Source organism: Hippocampus guttulatus, chromosome 10 (assembly GCF_054856545.1).
Source record: "Hippocampus guttulatus isolate MCC_2025c chromosome 10, RoL_Hgut_1.0, whole genome shotgun sequence".
Lineage (NCBI taxonomy): Eukaryota > Metazoa > Chordata > Actinopteri > Syngnathiformes > Syngnathidae > Hippocampus > Hippocampus guttulatus.
In genome coordinates, this window is record NC_141270.1 from 15,176,251 (window position 1) to 15,197,488 (window position 21,238).

The 21,238-nt window shown below is 42.5% G+C and overlaps 1 protein-coding gene and 1 long non-coding RNA gene across 6 annotated transcripts; one reads left to right on the plus strand and one right to left on the minus strand.

Moving 5' to 3' along the window:
- Nucleotides 1-1,019: 1,019 nt before the first annotated feature.
- LOC147199412 (uncharacterized) lies at nt 1,020-4,845 on the minus strand. Its single transcript, XR_015102034.1, has 2 exons — nt 2,322-4,845; nt 1,020-2,112 (listed from the first exon to the last, which is right to left on the minus strand). It is a non-coding gene; the product is annotated as an uncharacterized LOC147199412 (long non-coding RNA).
- On the plus strand, nt 2,110-19,395 carry ikzf1 (IKAROS family zinc finger 1 (Ikaros)). Of its 5 annotated transcripts, none has more exons than XM_086121953.1 (8): nt 2,110-2,301; nt 6,333-6,386; nt 6,526-6,642; nt 13,536-13,805; nt 15,165-15,332; nt 16,701-16,826; nt 17,216-17,350; nt 17,877-19,395. In XM_086121953.1, exons 1-8 carry the CDS (start codon nt 2,160-2,162, stop codon nt 18,584-18,586), a joined length of 1,722 nt encoding a protein of 573 aa, XP_085978079.1. In that variant the 5' UTR covers nt 2,110-2,159; the 3' UTR covers nt 18,587-19,395. The 5 variants fall into 5 exon arrangements, with proteins under 5 accessions (XP_085978079.1, XP_085978080.1, XP_085978082.1 ...); XM_086121954.1 differs by having other exon boundaries at nt 17,219-17,350; XM_086121956.1 differs by lacking the exon at nt 17,216-17,350 and having other exon boundaries at nt 2,111-2,301.
- Nucleotides 19,396-21,238: the final 1,843 nt, after the last annotated feature.

Consider the following 21,238-nt stretch of genomic DNA (forward strand, 5'->3'; position numbering starts at 1 on the left):
GAGGGGCCGTCTTGTCTCACACAAACATGCGACTGCTCATTACGGCACGCTTCATTAGCATGACAAAGAGTCGTAGTGATATATGGTGGATTCGAGTTGAACCATGAGTCTAAAGAAGTGAATGTGAGGCGCCAAATGCTAGCTAGCCCCCATTAATTCATTTGGAGTCATTTTCACAGGTGGCGGAAGTACTTCATCGACAATTTGCAGATTTACGCTTGGACGCTTACTCTGCTCACCTCGTGTATGTGGTGCATACACACCCTGTCGACAACTTACCAAACAACCAAGTCTGCGCTGCTTATCAAAAGCAAACACCGTAGTGAATGCTCATCTTTGCATCCAACCAAACTCAATGCAGCGCTGCTTCCTCCCGTTTGGATTTGAAAACAGCAGATATTCCCCTGGCCTAGCTTCCAGGTCATGGGGTGGAGAAACTTGGTGAGGGAGGAGTGATTATTATGAGAAATTAACTAGACTGTCGCTTCACAATTGGGCACAATTCATATCGGCTCACTTCTACACCCATTTTCAAGAAAAAGGCAACATCGATTTAATTTCCTCATTTGTTTAATTTCACACTTGATGGGTAGTGCAGACACTCCAATAATTCGACAATTTGTACACTAATAAGAAGTCAATTTCCCATAATAGAGCTCATTATATAATATGGTTTGTCTGATATGATTGGATTGGATTGGATTGGATAAACTTGATTGTCAAATGTACTGTATGTGTAACATACAGCACAGATGAAATGGTATGATTTGTCTGATATGATAAGTTTTACAAGAGTATATCGTAGCCAGTCAGTGTAGACTCATAATTAGACATTTTTAGTGGTAGCATGTTTTGTGGCATGTTATGTTCTGCTAACATTATAAAAATGATTAGGAAGGGTTAAGATTGGTGGGCTTTGCAAACTCATATACGCAGTTTGAGCAGTGGTTTAAGTTATGCCATATACTGCCTCCAGTATATTTTGCGGTAGACACACATCATGTATCTTCAAAATCAAGTCAAGTCAAGTCAAGTACAACTTTATTGTCAAAGGACAGATGATATTTCTTCTCTCTCACAACATACAACAAGAGGAGCCGCTGCAGGTGCCCGTGCCGCCATCAAAAGAAAAGTAATAAACATTCTTTTTTAAAAATCATGCATCTTATCGCAGACAAGTCTATGGAAAGCCAATTTAAAATGCAATTAATATACTTTATATCGATCTTATGATCCATGTACAAGTGCGCTCTATGTCCACACGAGTTGGACAGTTCAGTGCAGTAGTAGAATGATTGTGTTTTACCAGGAATGTTTTTTTTCCACCACTGGATGTCCAATTACTGTACGACATTTCTGCACACTCTTGGACGACTTTGTCACACTCGGACAGCTACAGGTATGTTACCAGTTACTCAAAGCTGTGTGCTAGTTGGCAAATGTGTGCTACTCTACTGCTCGTGACATCATGAAATTGTACCAGTGAACATATAGTGCATAGATGCCAACTCCCGCACAGTTTTTGTACAGTTAACCTCTAACCTCTAACTATGAGTTAACCTCAAAATTAACTCATAGTTGTCCTATTAGTATGCAGAAATATAATAGAGTTACTTGTTAGTAACTGACATTCGGCTACTAGTCAGTTCGGGTCATTCGGGAGGGTAAATTGGATATTTGGAATAAATGCTTAAATAGCCTTTGATACATGTCCCACTATATGCACACTTGATGATGTCGAAAAAGGCGCTTTGCCACAAAGGAGACTTGCTACAGAAGGGGAAAGAAAAAAAATTAAGAAGATTGGAGAGGATGAATCATGAGGCGGATAAGAAACTAAGTTGTGTTCATTTCATGGGCTGCCTCGGCGTGCCATAGGTGACAGAAGGGGAGCCGTCCAATATACGAGTGAGGGGTGCCCCTCCGCTCGCTCCCCTCCCTCCTCCATCAGCATCCTCGGTGAGAATGAAATAAATAAACAATGAATGGTCCACTCTTCTTGCGCGCGCCTCATCCCATCTCATGCATGGCTGCCAGTAATGGTCTACTGGGTGTCAGCTTTTATTGGCACGGCACAAAGCAAGTGCCAAGACGCCCCGCCACACGCCGGGCCTGTGGATAAAAGCAAGCAAAATGCCTCAGTCGAGGACAGTGTAGTCATGTTGGGCTGGAACGAGGAAGTGCAGTGGAGAGGGGAGGGACTGAGGGCGCAGCTCCATGGGGCCGCAGCGCTGCGACCTTCTACACATGGAGCCGGGGACAGTTGGAAGAACTTCATACTGCAAACTCAAGGAATAGCAGGTAAAGTGGCTTCCACTAACCTTTAGCTCAGTGAGAGTCTTGGCGACACGGGGGCAGGAGCTTGAGACGGGCACGGTCAGATCCTTTTAAAGGGGTTTTTTGGGGAGGGCGCGCACCTGCTGGAAAAACCTCCTGCAGAGTTTGGTTGCAGGTGGTTTGTCTTCATCCCGTCTCATCCGCGGGCTTTTCTCTGCCGCCACATTGCACTGACGTGCGATATTTTACTAAACGCTGCAAATTACAACCGTTTTTTGTGGCACACTTTTCTTACACAAGAGACATTGACATTAGAGGAATGTTTGGGGCATTTCCCATTTTCCATTTGGCTTTTTGTTTTCGGGAAAAAAATATGGATCCACGTTTTCAAAATGTCTCATTAAAAAAAATCCAAATAAAATAAGCGAAATTGTATTTTCATTTATCTTTCCCAAATTTGATTGCTTTTTCGGACATCTTCATCTGTTTTTCTCCTTCTGTTGTAACACCTGTTGCAATGGATGTGCCGTACCACCGCAGAGCGTTCGGTTCAAAACTTATCTTTGCAACTTTTTGGACATTATGAAGGTGCGAATTTTAGAATCTAACAGTACTGCTTCCCGTGACTCTGAAAGATGATCCATATATGATGGCTTCCCGCACGTCTTAACTTGTTTCACTTTCTCATTAGGCTGTTGAAATGCTGTAAGTTGAAGACACCGGTGCACAATTGTACTTTTTGTAGGATTACTTGAATTATTTATAGAATGTTCAAAGTTTTAAAATTATTTTCAATGAAAAAAGAGCACCTCACGTTCTGCTTTTTTACTTTCGAAGCTGATGAAGTGTGTGCTGAAAAATATCTGGTCAATGGCAATTTACTCATAATGACTTGATGGATCAATTTGACAATTTCTTTCATTTTAATTCCTATTTTAAAGAGCACCCTCTTTAGGTAATGTGAAAGCAAGTCACAAAAAGGAAGTTAATAATCCTATAAATTACTCTGGCAAAAATCTGACATTTTACAAAAGAAAAACAAAAAACAAAACAAAAAAACCCAACACTTCCCAAAAAATAATTTCGGTTTTCCGTCTATTTAAAACTTGAAAACACACCTGCACAAAATACTTTTTTTTGATCGATAGAAGCAGAAGTGCCTCAAGTGTGTGCGTCGTGTGTGCTGTCAGAAGAAAGAGAAGTAGGAGGGGAGCGGGCAACACAAGACAGGCAGTTATTAAAATGATTGTACTGTCTGAATAGCAGACTAGTGAAGTGTGTCACATGCAAATGAAGGAAACTTATCTTGAGTGCACCTCTGCTCCCCTGTCACCCCCGCACTGGGCCCCTTAAGAACACATCTGCTAACGCTGTCTACCCGCTGATATCATCCATACATTTCGTGAATTACTGTAGTGACGCTCGACAGAAACACATGCGCACACGGGCTGGTAACAGACAACTCCCTGACTTTTTAATAGAACCGAGCGCTTCAATACGAGAGGATCAATTTGTAGGATGATTTGAAATTTGAATCCGTGTTTTGTAAATCACATAAAGTCTGTCTTTTGTGAAATCAAAAAAATGGGGTCGGCACGAATACAAAAATGAATATTGCCTTTTCGTTTAAGTGATGACATCATTTGAATATGGATTCATCATATAAAAATTCTAACCTTTCATTTGTTTTCCATATTTTATAATTGATTTTAAAAAAATGACTTGTCTTATTGGTTGGTTTTTATTTATGCTTCAAACGTCTAAATATTGAAATATGGTTTCATTTCATCTACTGCGCTGACAGTATTGCATTGGCGACTGTGTGTGTATGCGACTGAGTGGGCTTGTGTGTAAATTCGTATTTATTGTTTAATTTCATTCATCATTTCTACTTGTGATACTTATACAACGATCCGGGTCTCCGACGCATCGTTTGGTATATCCGATTTAATACAATAAGATACAATATAATAACTTTACCAAGACTTTTAAAATGAATATTTACTTTTGAATATACCATATAGAGGTGTCTATGTGTGCGTTAATTACGGTGTTGTAGATTGCAGTTGTCTAAAAGAGCAAAGTGGTGTTTCTAATTCTAGTTACCCAATTTACGGCATACTTCTCGATATGATAAAGTTCAGTTCCACACCACTGCAAAAAAAAACAACCAAACAAACATGAAATTTAAAACAATAAATTAAATTGAACTTGAACATCAGCTGAAATTATTGTATGCAGGGTTATTGTATTGAATTTCATTGAATACATTGTGCAGATGTTCCTTTAATGTTGTTGCCTGTGAGTGGATACAGAATAATGCTTGCAATTTATTTGCTATCATAGAAACACCCACACACACACACACACACACACGCACGCACGCACGCACGCACGCACGCACGCACGCACGCACGCCTGTTTGTGAGCTTCTTTTCGGGTATCCAGAATTCACTGGTGTGGCCCTCAGTATCTGTTAACGGTTTCGTTCTTTCTCATCTCCACCCTTGTTGCTGGTGTAGCTGTTTGCACCTCTCTATGAGAAGATGCCCCCTCCCCCCACCCTCCCCAACCCCACCAGCACATAAACACGTATAGACGCATGCAACCCTCTGTCAACCCACAAGCCTCTTCCTGCCTCTCCTCACTGATACTCAGACCAAAACTTTTCCAGTGCCTCTCTATGCACGCACGCACCCACACACACGCACACACACAGACTTCCTGACTACTGAATGTGCACCATACTTTCCAGACGTCTTTGCAAGTAGGTTTTGGCTGAAAGTGTCAACGTGCCCCCACCAACACAGCCGTGATTCCCCTCGCACCATCTGCCCAGAAAAAGGGCACCAGAGAATACATACCCTCGCTTTTCCCCCATCCTCCAAACTCCAGATGCAGAAGAATGGTGGAGCACGCGACACCCTGCGCGATGCCCAGTAAATCATCTGCACCAGCGACCTTTGCCCCCCTTCCTCTCTTAACACTCGGGTGTCTGCACAAGCTCCTGACTTGACTCCGCAAAATACTGTTGTGTTGCGACACACAAGCCTGGTCGCTTCCCACTATTTGTTCCAAATGTGTGGAGCCATCTGTTAGTGAAACAGGAAGGCCTAGGTTCCCCTTCTCCCTTGGGCTTGTTTCGCTATTTTCAGGAGCTTCACTTCTCCCCGTGTGGCTGCTTGGACCAGGCGGCGGCCCCAGCGAGGGCTTCTTGAAGTGCCGGAGCCCAGGCCGAGGCTGTCGGCCCCATCTGCTTCAGGCTTGAGGGCCATCCATTATTCATGGGGCCACAAGCACTGGTGACTCCTCAGATATTCAGCCCTGGCCGAAGGAGCGCCTCTGGACTCGGTTGCCTTCTCTTGCCGCAAAAGAAGCGAGAAAGAGAACTTCTCCATCCGCCATCCTGTTCGTCTTTGCACTTCGAGGCTTTGTTCTCCACCTTCCAGTCACATTTGCTCTCTTGACTTCTTCCCCTCAATTGCAATCTATTCCACTCCCGCGATGTCAGACTTGCTGACACCCTTTGCCTCGCCTCGTCTTTTTGCTCCTCTTTCGGGTTCCGAATGTGACTGCGTCTGCGCCGACCGAGGCTGCGGACTCAGCCATGCATGCTCAGTAAATTAGAGAGAACATGAGAGTTGATCAGCTGAGCACGGCGAGCAACCACATCCTCAGTGACCTGAGGCCAGTTAATTTTCTGCTTAATTTTGCCGCGGTCACTTCGCATTTTTTAGATGATTACGTGGCAGGAAATTAACAATAAATAACAAATGTGGTCTGAAAGGCTGTCCCCGGCAAGCCCGCGATATGTCGGCGGGCCCATCAGCTGAAGCCGGGCCGCGCTCTGATCTCAGACTTGTAATGAAATTGTCTGTAATTCTTTGCAAACTAATGTGGGCGACAGCGGTGTGACTGTGCGGCGACAAGATTGATCTCACCGAGGTGACATCGCGAGAGTGCACCCTTAACCCGCTCTGGCTTTGTGTAATGTTTCCTCTGCCTACTCTTGATTAAATGTACGTACTTTCACATCGCAATCTGTCCCCCGTTAGAGTACTTGCACCGCATGGAGACGGAGGAGGACCAGGAAATTGCCCCGATGCCAGGTAAGAGACTGCCGCATGATTGAGCTTTAACGTGCGACAAACAGCTTTTAAACCACCAGGAGGTAATTTTCGTCCTCTGAAAGAGGCGCTTGGGGTCCTCGCGTGGTGAGTGACGGGAGCTTTCTGATGTGTGTCGCAGAAGGCCGAGACAGCCCCCCTGCCAACGAAGCGGCCGAGGACGCAGAGGAGCCCATGGCTGTCCCGGAGGACCTGTCAGCAAGTTCTGCCCACCAGCAGCACAACAGAGGGGACAAAGGTATTACTGAGACATCAGTTTGCACATTTTCGCCGTGCGTACGTGGGATTTGTCCAGTTTTCTTAATTGAAGTTCTGGCAGCATGGTGATCAAGTGGTTAGCATGTCTGCCTAACAGTCCGAGGTTAGGGTTCAAATCTCAGCTCCCACCTTCCTGTTTGGCGGTCGTATGCTCTCCCCGCGCTTATGTGGAATTTCTCCCGGTGCTCCGTCTTCCTCTTATGGCCCCAAAACACAATTCGGGTCATTCAAGAATGTAATTTGTCCATGTGCCCGACGATTGGCTGGCGACCAGTCCTCGGGTGTACCCACCCAGAGGCAAATGACATCCAACTCACCAGTGACCCTATTGAGTAAAAGCAACATGGTTTAGTGAAGAAAAAGTCTTCTCATGTAAATTCATTTTACCGGATATCGTATTGATTTATAGTCCATTTTTATTATTTTAAATATCTTAATTAAAAGTCCATATATTACAACGAGTGCCGAAGATTCAAACATAATATAACGACTCTCACAGCAGCAGTTAAGTGAAACTCACGTCAGCTTAAAAAAAAAATTCCCCTCCAACATAATCCTTTTGCACATTAAGTGAGAAATATTTGCAGTTTATAATACCCTGGATCATTTACAGTCTCTAAAAAGAGCGTAATGGATGCATTTAGGTCACTGGAAAAAAGGTCTCCAAAAAAAAAAACCTTCTGATCCATGGCATGTAATTAATAAGCCAAATCTTAAGGAATAGCTAATGTGGCCTTGATTTGAATCTGTCGACATCAAACCAGGGAATATCACGGTGAAGCGAAGGATGCTAGGGAGTTCCCATCTGTGCCGTATATTTACCTCAAGTCCCCTGAAATGTAATTGCAATATTAAGCAAATGTTTCAAATTGATTTTTTTTGGGGGGGGGCTTTTAACAACGCACATTATTGTCTTTATTGAATTTATGCAGTCAGTCACACATATTGCCCATGGGTGAGTGTAGATTGACTTGTAATTACTGGCCAGTCCAGGGTCTCCACTCCAGCTCACCCGTGACAGGATAAGCGGTAGAACAAGGATGGACGTTCAATCAAAAACTGCAGTTTGTTGTCGTCACCATGCAAAAAAAAAAAAAAAAAAAAAAAAAAAAAGCTTCGATCCTATCTGTGTTTTTCCATTCATCCAGATAACGGCAAAGATTAGCACCACGCAGTGAGAAATGAAAAGCGAGAGGAAACTGAAATAGGATGTGTGAGAGTTTCCTCAGAAACAAGTTGCCGTCAGGCAGTTTCAACACTTTGGGAGATAAAGAGTTCAGGAGCAAGGCCAACAAGCTTGAGAGAATCATTGCACACCTGCAGACACGCACGCACGCACACCCACGCACACACCCACACCCACGCACACGAACGCGCGCACACACACACACACACACACACACACACACACACACACGCGCACACAATTTTAACTGCACAACTAGTCTCGGGTGGCTGCTTGACATTGAGTAAAATAAGACAAATGAATATGAATGTGGGGTTGTGATATGTCCCTTGCTTCCCTAAAAAGTTTCTATAAAGCGGTGTAAGGATGCGTTTGTTTGTGTGTCGACAACGTTACAGACAAAATACAAGAGGGGGGGGGGGCAATACATTTCCTTATATCTTTGTGTCGCATCATTGTAATGCAGGTTCAGAAGCAACTGGCCACGGCACGCTTCATGATTGTTGACAGCAATCTCAATTTGTGGCCCAAAAAAGTTAAATCAATCTCTCAAGCATAATGGGAAAGCATCATCAGAGAAGGTGGCCTTTATTATGCAGTACACTCCAATTTCTTTGTGATATTAATAGTTTTGATAATTATGAGAGCTCAATTTTTATTGATATTCTCGGCGTGTCTTTTGTGTTGTTGTCGTTGCAACTGTACCGTGTCACACTGAAAAGCTGCTTTTAAATGTTGCTTCTTGAATTGATCTCACTTGGAGTTGTTTAAAGTGAGTGGTTGAAATACTTTCATGTAAGCACAAAAGTTGAAAGGTAAAAGTGGGCTGCTTGTGTTTTGGATGTGTTAGTGCTGTCGTTGAATACATGGTTCCACAACCTTGCACACACGTTTCAGCCTTGTAACAGGAACCACCGGCAGGCTCGGCGTGTGTGTTTCCACACAGCAGACAAGAACACTTGCTATCTAACTTCCCATATCTGCTATCTATCAACACCAAAATGTGCCAATTACTTCTGCCACTGCTTCTCCTTTGTTTGCAAATCAAGGATAACATTTATCCACGCCGACCCACGACCATTTTATTGCCGCGCAGTTTATTTGTCTACGAAGGGCTTGTGACGCTCGCTTCCCAACACACGCAAATCAGGATAGAGTATGCGGCTCAGACAAACCTCGATGTAAAGTCAAAAGCCTTCTTCCTATTCCCGCTTCGTTTGCAACTTCCCCATGTCCTCGAGCGGTTGGGCGCAGTCCGACGTTCACGGTTCCCTTCTGTCTGTTCCAATGAGCTCAACCGGACGGTCACACGAGAGGCTCGCGGGACTGCGGCAAACACAAAAACATGAAAGAAATTTTGTTGGAAAAAGTGTTTTTTGTTGAAAGATTTTAATTGCTGCACGTCAAGTAGATGAAGAAAACATGATTAGACGTGTTAAAGGACATTTACAGGAGACCCGCGTGGAACACGAAACCAAAAAAATGTATTACGTTACTAAATGTATATCGTGTATATCTACAGACAAACGCGGAAGCACTGTCACGTCTGCATATGCATGCTTATGCAGCACTTTCAAAATGTGTTATCATTGAAGAAATAAAAAGAAAGAAAGAAAGAGAAAGAAAGGAATATTACCATACAGTGTGCAGTCAGTTGGATCTACAATAAAAGGATCATCTCATCAGCAACCTATAAACCATTTAATTTCATGATCTAGTTCATGACTATAGAAGTACATTAGCAGCGCGGAAAAATAACATTAATGAAGGTTTTAATTAATCAGATGGGATTGTGAAAGGATCCGTTTACATTATGACACTTGTTGCTTGAATTATTTGAGAAAGTGAAAATTAAATCGAAATGCTTCATATGGGCTATAAATAAAACAGGATATCATTGTCTAAATGTGTCTGCAAATTTTTCCTGCTTTAGGTTTGTTTTAATCCCTCACAAAAAAAAAAGAAAAAAAGAAAAAAGAAAACACAACTGCCTTTGCAAGAAGTAAAAACAACACCAGCAGGCTATTTAAAGGACCAAACGTAAAGGCTTCTGGACAAATGCAACAATCTCGTGTTTGTTTTCATTTTTGTAATTGTGTGAAGTCGTCCCCTTTGCTTTTGTGTGACTTTTGTCTTTTCTTATTGACTCAATCAAAAAAAAAAAAGAAAAAGAAAAAAAAAGACAAAATCTGATGAGAAAACCTCCCATACAGACAACAACATAATTGGATATATCGATGCACGTTCTCTCTGTAAATGTGAGGGTCAAGCAAACGGGAGAGGGAGAAAAAAAAGAAAAGTCAACCTATTTCAGTTACATGTTTGACAATTCCTTTCCCATGCTTCCCTTTCTGTCACTTCTCCATAATTCTTGGTATTTCAGTTAGACAGGCCCTCTTTCTGAAGCTTCCCCTTTTCCATGGATTCCAAAATGTTTCACGATTTCCACTTCTTCCTCTTCGGTTGTAAAAGCACAGGGTTTGAAAGCGTGGGGAAATCAGGCTGTGAACATGACACGCAAACCGCAGCGCGGGGCGACTTGCATGATCAGTCTGTCAATTCTCTTAACAAAGTCCTGTGGTGGGAAAGAAGGAGAAGGTTGCTCTTATATGCGAAAGGGCACTTCTCTTTTCTGGGAACACAACAAGTCAAATAAAAACCATGGCTCTCAGAGTTCGTTATCACCGTACGCGCACCATGTATTACCGGTAATTTGCAGATTCTGACCGATTGAAACGAGGATGAAAATCAACAAGAACGTGCCCGGGTGTTTATCATACGCTGTCACCGCTGTACTCCTTCGTTTCACACTACTTCCTGTGTCTCTGTTTCCTGTTTATCTCGCTGTCATTTGTTTCACCAAACTATGATGGTGTGCGATGATCTCATCGCTGACATACTCAAACGCGCAGCGTGTGTCTTTTCCACCTGCAGATCACCACTTTACTTTCGTGCCGCAGTGAAGAATGATCATAATCAAATGTTGAATTGCCCAAATCACGAGCGTTAAGTGAGGAAAATGTCTTAATGTATTATATGCAGTATTTTGGTCATGAAAGAAGTTTGGACTGTGCAATGCAAACTTGTTACAACTTCGTAAAGCAATCTTATCTTTACCAAATGAAGATTGTACTGTACACTATTTGGCTTAAAATATTTTTGTTCTAAGCAGGTAGCAATTTCAGTTTGAGACAAATAAACTAGATTTTAAAGCAAGAACAAAATAACAAAAAATAGTCAATGTAGAGCACAGATGTCAAAGTCAAGGCCCGGGGGCCAGATCTGACCCGCCACATCATTTTATGTGGCCCGCGAAAGCAAATCAAGCATGTCAAGTTCCATGATGCTTGCTAAAGTCTGAACCAAAATTTCATATTGTCATATGTCATCCACAATAACAGTCATTATTCTTGACTTCTGATTTTAAAATTGGTTATCCATCAATTTGTTGTGCACTGTGTATGTAATATGTGGAGGTGATTAAACATTTATATGGTTTCCCAAAATTTATAACGGCCCTCCAAGGGAAACCGTAACTATAATGTGGCCCGTGACAAAAATGAGTTTGACACCCCTGAGCAATCACAAGAGTCATCAACAGACAAACTTCAGACAAACTCACACAATCAAAAACAACAGAAATACTTCAGTCAGAAAGCAATTTTGGTGCCTACTACATATTGAATACACTATTTGTCACAAAAGAAATTGATTACAAAGCTTTTTTAAGCAGGTATAAGATTATGCGCAGCACACACTTAAATGAATAAATATTTAAGAGTGAGACCAAAACACAAATAGGACTTTCAAGAAAGTCAAAAGAGAGCAGTTATAAGGGTCATCGTCAGGCAAATTAGAAGCTGACCCAAGGCAAGCCTCTTCCGAAATGTTTAATTAAAATGCCCGAATAAGCTAACTTTGGGGGGGGGGGGGGGTTGTTTGTTTGTTTGTTTTGCATTTTTACCATGTTTGCGTTGTGTGTTGAGGCAGGACACATTGTGTTTTTTTAGAATATGTCTCAGCACTCTTTTCGTACAGGTGAAGAGCCACATTTTGCTGGTGAAACTATTTACCTGTATTCCCCCAGAAATATACTGATTAGCATCTTTTCATTATGCTACATTTACATCATCAGTGCTCACATCCATTTGTCTTCTTCATTTTTTACATCTTTACAACATTTTCTGTATACACATATATCTATATATATATATATATATATGTGATATGTATATATATATATATATATATATCTTCATATATATATATACAGTATATATATATATATATATATATATATATATATATATATATATACTGTATATATATATGAAGAGAGAGAGAGAGAGAGAGAGTGATGCACTGGCAGGTGCACATGGGGAGGGGGGCCCGCACATACACCCCAGTGTACCAGGTCGACAGAGTCTCTGGGTCAGCGCTCGCTGCACTTGTGGGTTGTGGCACCTCTCGTGTTAGCTGGCCTTGCCACACCGAGTTCCTCAATTCTGAACCATGCAGTTAGTATTTATACATTTGTGTACAGAATGTTTGTGCAGTAATACGAATGCATATGAAGGGTCTTAGTATAGGGGCGGAAGGACAAGTCTTTTTCACATCTGTTCTTATTGCTGTGTTGTTTTACTATAATTGTTGTGATGATGATGATGATGATGATGATGACAGGGTTTGTTTGTTCGTTCGCTTGTGAAGCACTTTGGGTTGCATTTTTAGGTATGAAAGGTGCGATACAAATAAATTTTATTTGATTTGATCCGAATTGGTGACAACTTGGAAGAAACATCATACTAAAAATTATGTGCGGTTCTGTCTGGCCTGACATACTCCACTAAGATCATACAGTAAGTGGGGAGGAATTGATAGCATCACTGGCCCTCCCAATTCAGTGGTCAAGGCGCTTGAGGGTGAAAATAGCTCCTGATACATTACTATCATATATATTTTTTAATTATTATAATTTTTTTTTGCAAGCGATATGGACAAATCTACAAACTAACTGAAATTTGTAATTTATTGTCATTGATACATTCCAAATTGTATGCTTCCAATACATTGCCGGTAAAAGGAACGACATAGTTCAGGTGTCGTTGGCGCCGTGCTCAAGAGCGTCACATTTGTACCTCCAAATTTATGTCATAGTTCTGATTTACTATTGGTGTCTTTTTTGGGTAGAGGAGCGTGTTTTTGTGTACATCATGAATCAATGTACCGTAATTAGATAATGGCTGGCTTGAAATGACGAAACAAATCCAAAATGTCCACTCATAATGGAATTACATATGCTGACATTTGATTCGTATTCGCTTTTAACCACATATCCACATTTGGCCCGATTGGGATCTGAGAATATCTGATTCCATATGGGCCTGACAGAAAAAAATTGAATGGAGTCCCGCTTACATTGGACAATCCTGTGGTCCGCAACTTGAGTGACCATTCCATCTATAGATACTGATTGGGAATTCTGACCTTATAACAGAGAGAGAAAAAATTGAATGGTCATAGACTAGGTGATATTGTCACAAAGGTTAGTTTTAGCTTTTTAAATGTATCATGAACGAATGACACATCACACTAATAGACTGCCCATATCTCGTTCTCTACAACATCATGACGGAATCTTGCTCTTCTTAATCTAAACCGTGGCCCTTCCTTGCCCTCTTTTCCAGCCTGCAACATTAAAGTTGAGGCTCGCAGTGATGAGGAGAATGGGCTGTCCTGTGACATGAATGGCACGGAGGAGGAGGAGTGCGCGGAAGACTTGCGCATGATCGATGCCTCGGGGGCCAAGGTGAACGGCTCACAGCCGAGTCCCGAAGCCAAGGTCTTCTCCTCGGCTGGCGGCATCCGGCTGTCCAACGGGAAGCTCAAGTGCGATATCTGTGGGATAATTTGTATTGGCCCCAATGTGTTGATGGTGCACAAGCGAAGCCACACTGGTAAGCCACCCGCAATAAATCATGCCCTCCATATGCACCCTTGTTCAATGTTAGCATGAGAGGATGGATGAGGGGCGGCAAAGTGGCTCCGTCCCGTGTTTCCAAGTCTTCCTTAGATTTACAAATGAAGACATCAAAATTGGGTGTCTTCTTACTTTTTGGTATGAAAGTCATGTTAAAACTTGGCTTGAGTCTCTTTGTGCATTCTGTACCAACAATCATTATTGCGATAATACTTGTGTTTGGCTGTGTGTGTGCATGCAGATTTGTCCTATCATGTATGAAATCTCCATTAGCATGCTAAAAAAAAAAAAAAAAGAACTGAGTATCATCACGTGACAAGTAAACAGTAACTTATCACATTGTTGAGCAATCAAGCAGCAAATATTATCTAAAAAAAACAAAAAACTTGCCAGTTGAGCAAAAAGTTTCCCGAGAGCAATTAAATAGGATCTCCGTGCAGTCACAAATATAACTAGCTATTAAAAGTTTTTCAAAAATTGTGAATTGATATTCTAACAGAATGAACCCAAACCAGTGGTGGGGAACATTTTTGAAAAAGGCACTTAACTGTCATGCTGTAGAAACTAATGACACTCAAAATGGAATAACGGAACAGTTGACTAATGTAAATGAAAGTACAATAAAGGATATAATGAAGTGCTGCCGATTTGAATAGAAAATATTCTGTGGTTGAGTCTTTGCTCCTGAAATGCATTTTTAATGAATTTCCTCTTTTCTATATTTTTGCTGCTTCACTGGTGACTCGTATTTTATTGAGGTGGAGGCTACGAAAAAAAAAAGCCACATTAAAAGGTTCTCACAGAATGCCACAACACTCGAGGAGGCTGGATATTGGTTTATTCCAGGAGCGCTGATCAGGAAGACTGGCTCTCAACACAAAGTGTTTCCTTCACTTTATTCAAATGAGGCTGAATTTGCATTGTGATATGCTGCTCTTATTTTAGAGATGAAGAAGAGGAAAAAATGAGATTTTCAGATCAAATTGACCCAGGCAATGGTGCATTACGGAACTGCCAGGCTGAGTCTGAGAGGCTCTTGTTCGATCAGAGCACTAGGAGTTGATGGGGCAGGGGGAGCATGGAGAGATGGAGCATCACTGTGCCCACCCCCCCACCCCCCACACACACAGTGCCCCTGAGCTGCTTCATTATCTCACTTGTCCTCTTTCCTCGGATGCTTGTAACACAATGACCCCAGATTCCCGCTCCTGCGGCATACACTTTTGGTCCGCGATCAGGGCAAACGTCATAAAAACATCCAGGTCAATACTTTGGTGTTTGTTGTTTTAGCAGCCACTTTATATGATTTTGCGTCTTGTTTTTTTTTTGCTCTCAGGAGAACGTCCTTTCCAGTGCAGCCAGTGCGGTGCTTCTTTCACCCAGAAGGGCAACCTGCTGCGTCACATCAAGCTCCACTCTGGAGAGAAACCCTTCAAGTGTCACCTTTGCAGCTACGCCTGTCGCAGGAGGGATGCTCTCACCGGACACCTGCGGACCCATTCTGGTCAGTTACGTAAAATTCCATCAGACGATACTGGATGGGTGCTACTTTCAGAAATGCAGGAATTGAGCTGGTAAAAGAATTAAGAAATAATATTTGTGTTTAATTTTACAAACCATTGACATCATATAGCTTCCAAATTCCAATATTTTCATTTAGAGGAGTCAACGCATTTAGATGCAATGTTCAGCCTTATGAGGCAGTACTGAAACTTTTCCCAAAAGTCTGCCAAACTATATTTAGTTTTCATTAAATGCCCGTGTAACCTTTCTTTCTATTTCTTTTTTTCTTTCTATTTCTTCAAAATGTTCTAAAATACCACAACGGCTCAGCAGGTAGACTACTAATGCATGAGACAGCGCTGTAATGCATTTACATTTGAGCCTATTGGGGTAAATTTCAAAATAAGTGTGCTGTGAGGGGACATTCTATTATAAAACATGGAATGTGACCTACTGATTTTGTAAAAAAATATTTTGGGGGTATTTATTGTCACTCACCACAAATTTGAATCTGTGGTTTATGCTTAACATAAAAGCAATTTGGGCGGCCCGGTGGTCCAGTGGTTAGCATGTCGGCTTCACAGTGCAGAGGTACCGGGTTCGATTCCAGCTCCGGCCTCCCTGTGTGGAGTTTGCATGTTCTCCCCGGGCCTGCGTGGGTTTTCTCCGGGTGCTCCGGTTTCCTCCCACATTCCAAAAACATGCATGTCAGGCTGATTGGACGCTCTAAATTGTCCCTAGGTGTGAGTGTGGGCGTGGATGGTTGTTCGTCTCTGTGTGCCCTGCGATTGGCTGGCAACTGATTCAGGGTGTCCCCCGCCTACTGCCCGGAGATGGCTGGGATAGGCTCCAGCACCTCCCGCGACCCTAGTGAGGATCAAGCGGTTCGGAAAATGGATGGATGGATAAAAGCAATTTGGAAAAATACACCTGTTTTGTGTCAACATTGTACTTAAGAGAGAAGAACAGATGAAGAAAATAAAATGTGTTTAATGGTCTACATGCTTTTAAAATGATTTTTGACTTGACTTGTCAAATCAAACTAAATATAAGAAAATTAAAGCAAACTATTTAAAATGTGCACCACATTTTAAATAGTTTGCTTTTTATTTAGACTACTGAAGGTTTCCTGGAATGGAAATAAGATTGCGCATTTGATACCTGATAAAGACAGTAGACCTTACATCCCATGAAAAAAAAAACACATATTACAATAAATGGTTTAAAATGACCTTTCATAAAAATCACCCAATGAGTACAATTCGACTTTTTAACTCAATACTACTGTCTCAAAAAAATTAGAAAGTCGATTCAAAATCACTTTTTTTTTTATTGCAGTGGTTGTTGATTGTTTGTTGTTGTTTTGCAGTTGGAAAACCCCACAAGTGTGCTTACTGTGGACGGAGTTACAAGCAGCGCAGCTCTTTGGAGGAGCACAAGGAACGCTGTCACAACTACCTTCAGTGCATGGGTTTGCAGAACAGCATCTACACAGGTCGGTGCCTTGTGTGTGTGTGTCCCCTTTCACCCAAATATCCATGACCTATTTTACTTAATTTAATCAGCACACCACAGTTGAGAAGCAGCAATAGTTCAGGTTGTACTAATACATATAGGTTATACGCGAGTGTATTTGATATCTGATGAACCTTGAACCTGTGCATCCATCCCTGCATCACAGACTATGTGTAAACGTGAGCTGAAACTAAAACCTCTGTAGATTTCCTGTGTTCTAGATGTAAAAGGACATTCATCAAAATAGCGCTCTTGTCAGCGGAAAACAAAAACTGTACCAACAAAGAGGCCCTCCTACACTAGTACTCACTTTTCAACCAACGACACCTATTTTGACTCTAAAACCTCCTTCTCTGTCTTGCTTTCCAGTAGTAAAGGAAGAAAGCAGCCAGAATGAACAGAGGGAAGACTTAAACCAGACGGGATCTGACAGAGCCTTGGTGCTAGACAGGCTAGCTAATAATGTAGCTAAGCGTAAGAGCACTATGCCACAGAAGTTTGTGGGTAAGGGCTGAAATCTGCTTCCTTTGTGTCAATACATTTACAGTAAAGGTAGCCTCATGATAGGTCAATAAATTGTTTAGCAATTGCTATTCTTTTTTTTTCTAATAAATTCATGTGCTTGATGATTAGAAGTAACCTCCAGATAGGGAGCTGATATCAAGCTCTACTATTGCTTGCTGTAAAAGTTAGCAATTGCTTCAGAATTATTTTCCTGACCGGCGGCTTGCTTAGACATTGAACAGAACAGACTCAGACTGAGTCTCACAGGAGTTTGAACTTGACAAAGTGTGAGCTTACACTTTTTGTTGAAAAAAGTTGATTCACAGTTTACAATGAGAAATCGGCCTGTTACTTGTTTAAGGTGTGTCCATTTCAGTTTGCTGTGCTTTCATCTAAAATTAGCAATGTGGTCTGGAATGGTCATTTGAAAGAATAACTAAAACAGCATTTAGCTTAAGATTTGTTGTCTCAGGATGTCGGTGATCATTTTTTGCATCTGTGACAACCAACGTGTGTGTTTCCTCAGGTGAAAAGCGCCTGTCAGACCTTTCCTACGCTGGAGCACCTGGTGAGCTGATTCAGCCCCACGTCATCGACCAGGCCATCAACAGTGCCATCAGCTACTTGGGGGCAGAGTCGCTACGGCCCTTGGTGCAGCCCTCCCCAGCGTCGTCTTCTGACGTGGGCATGGGCTCCGTCTACCCCCTGCACAAAGTGGCCCCGGATCCCCAATCGGGAATGGGCCACAGCCTGTCAGCCAAGGACAGTGCGGCTGAGAACTTGCTTCTGCTCTCCAAGTCTAAGTCTGCCTCCAGCGAGAAGGATGGCTCTCCGAGCCACAGCGGCCAAGACTCCACTGACACGGAGAGCAACAGTGGCGATCGGGCAGGCGGGGCGTCCTCCGGCCTCATCTATCTGACCAACCACATCACCTCGGGGGTGCGGAACGGCACGCTGCCCCACGTGAAGGAGGAGCAGCAGCGACAGTACGAGGCCATCCGGGCAAGCATGGAGATGGCGTCGGAGGGCTTCAAGGTGATGACGGCAGACGGTGAGCAGGTGCGGGCGTACAGGTGTGAACATTGTCGCGTCCTCTTCCTGGACCACGTCATGTACACCATACACATGGGCTGCCACGGCTTCAGAGACCCCTTTGAATGCAATCTCTGTGGCCATCGCAGTCAAGACCGATATGAGTTCTCTTCGCACATAACACGAGGGGAGCATCGCTACTGAATTCTGATGCTCACAACAGACACGTGCGCGCATAGGAAATCCATTCCAAGAGGTGCATCGTGTGTAATACACCGCTGACGTGTGAAAGTGTGATTTTTATACACTGAGCATGTTTGTTGAGAAGAGAAGAGTTTAAAAGCCATCCGAATCTCATTTCAAATATTAAACTTGTAGAAGAAAAAAAACAAGCAAGCAAATTAAATGGTGTTCAGTCGAGACAAAATGGCAGAATGTGGTGCCGAAACAGCATCCACCTCCTACAATATGTAAATGTTCTTCTGTTGCATTATGTGTTTGTATGGAACATTTTTTTTTCCTATAACAAGCAGCAACTTTATTTTCTTGTTTTTGACTCAAGAAAAAGACAAAAAAACCATCTTTGTATTTAAAAGCCTGTTCACTTATGGAGATGCAAGCTACCGTAATGATCTGTACAAAATACAATCAATCAAAAATGTCAATGTAGATAATAACTCTTCATCGAGTTCATTTTACAACCTGTATTCTTATACCAACTCACATATTATTTATGACATTTAACTTGCCCATTTTGTTTTGTTTTCTTTGTATTTATTACAGTGATCGGTGTTTGTCACTAGAATAGTTGCCACTCCTCCTGTTTAACTGTATTCAATGTGTTTATGGTGAAAAAAATTACTGCTGCTGTAAGGCAAAGATGGGAAAAATATACTGGAAAATGTATTTCATTTCTTTCAAATTAGAATTGTTTTGCTCTCAAGATAACAGCCTTTTGTGGCTTAGTGGGAGTTTCTTGCTTACAAAATATCAATAAAGGATATTTTCTATAAGCGACAAATACTGTCAAATTCATTTGTTTTCCAGTGAAAAATCATTATGAGATTATGAAAGTTGAAATTTGGGCAAGTCAGGAGGATTCTTCAGTCACCATATGTATTGTACATACGGAAATAAGGATAATAATCATCCATCCATCCATTTTCCGAACCGCTTGATCCTCACTAGGGTCGCGGGGGGTGCTGGAGCCTATCCCAGCCGTCTCCGGGCAGTAGGCGGGGGACACCCTGAATCAGTTGCCAGCCAATCGCAGGGCACACAGAGACGAACAACCATCCACGGCCACACTCACAGCTAGGGACAATTTTAGAGCGTCCAATCAGCCTGCCATGCATGTTTTTGGAATGTGGGAGGAAACCGGAGTACCCGGAGAAAACCCACACAGGCCCGGGGAGAACATGCAAACTCCACACAGGGAGGCCGGAGCTGGAATCGAACCCGGTACCTCTGCACTGTGAAGCCGACGTGCTAACCACTGGACTACCGGGCTGCCCCCGATAATAATCATAATAACAATAATAATCCTAAAGGTTTGTGCGGAACTGTCCATAGTAAAATATAATTGATCCTCTGTGAGATTCGTCTGTAAGAGGTGAGCGACATAAAATGACATCATCCATCCATGATCCATCCATCCATTTTCTCGACCATTTATCCTTTCGACGGCTCATAGATGAGCCGGATCCTCTTCCAGCTGAGTTCTGGCACATGGTGGGGCATAATACCACTGGCCTGGTTGCCAATTGTGGGGCATGTATAGACAAGCAAGCATTCACACTGACATCAAAGGGCAAGGGATACTTGGAGAAAAGCAGCATATGGAGAACATACAAAGCGCAGGAAGGCCGCAGCCCAGATTTGAACCTCTAACATCAGAACTGTGAGGTGGATGCGCGAACCATTAATTGATCATTCCATGATGACAAAACAGTATAGCATTCCAAGCAGCATGAATAAATTTATAAATAAAGGTATTCAATATTTGCCTTTTTTTTTGTGCAGTGAAAGACATACTGAAACCATACAGTACCTTACCGAATTATTGAAATGATCACTGCAAATTACACTCCTGTGCTTGGCCTATCCCATTTCTTTTGTTTTGCTTAATTCTTTGAGTTTCATGAGAAAATGACACGCAGGAAAAAAAGGCCACGAAGCCATTCGACTCACATTGATCCTGCATTGACGTCATTAGGTTGACCGCATTTTGGAATCAAAATGTAAGTGCAGTCAAGACAATGAAATCACGAATGATTCATTCTGTGGCGTTAGTTTTACTACTGACATGCATTTGAAGGAGAAATATATCATATAAATGCTAATATTGGGCGGCCCGGTAGTCCTGTGGTTAGCACGTCGGCTTCACAGTGCAGAGGTACCGGGTTCAATTCCAGCTCCGGCCTCCCTGTGTGGAGTTTGTATGTTCTCCCCGGGCCTGCGTGGGGTTTCTCCGGGTGCTCCGGTTTCCTCCCACATTCCAAAAACATGCATGGCAGGCTGATTGGACGCTCTAAATTGTCCCTAGGTGTGAGTGTGGGCGTGGATGGTTGTTCGTCTCTGTGTGCCCTGTGATTGGCTGGCAACTGATTCAGGGTGTCCCCGCCTACTGCCCGAAGACGGCTGGGATAGGCTCCAGCACCCCCCGCGACCCTAGTGAGGATCAAGCGGTTCGGAAAATGGATGGATGGATGCTAATATTCAGCAAATTAGAGAGTCCATTTAATAATCAAGCCCATCAAGTTACACACTGTTAATAGCATGAAGACACAACATTCATCGCTCCTATAATGCATATTACATGGGAAAGGTTCAATACAATCAGGTTTCAAGATTATA

What these genes read in the sequence shown, in the direction of transcription:
- ikzf1 (XM_086121953.1), top strand. Translation starts at nt 2,160, where the DNA reads ATGTTGGGCTGGAACGAGGAAGTGCAGTGGAGAGGGGAGGGACTGAGG. An exon ending in ACACCTGCGGACCCATTCTG is followed by an intron (nt 15,333 to 16,700) that starts GTCAGTTACGTA and finishes GTTGTTTTGCAG; the next exon opens with TTGGAAAACCCCACAAGTGT. An exon ending in GCAGAACAGCATCTACACAG is followed by an intron (nt 16,827 to 17,215) that starts GTCGGTGCCTTG and finishes CTTGCTTTCCAG; the next exon opens with TAGTAAAGGAAGAAAGCAGC.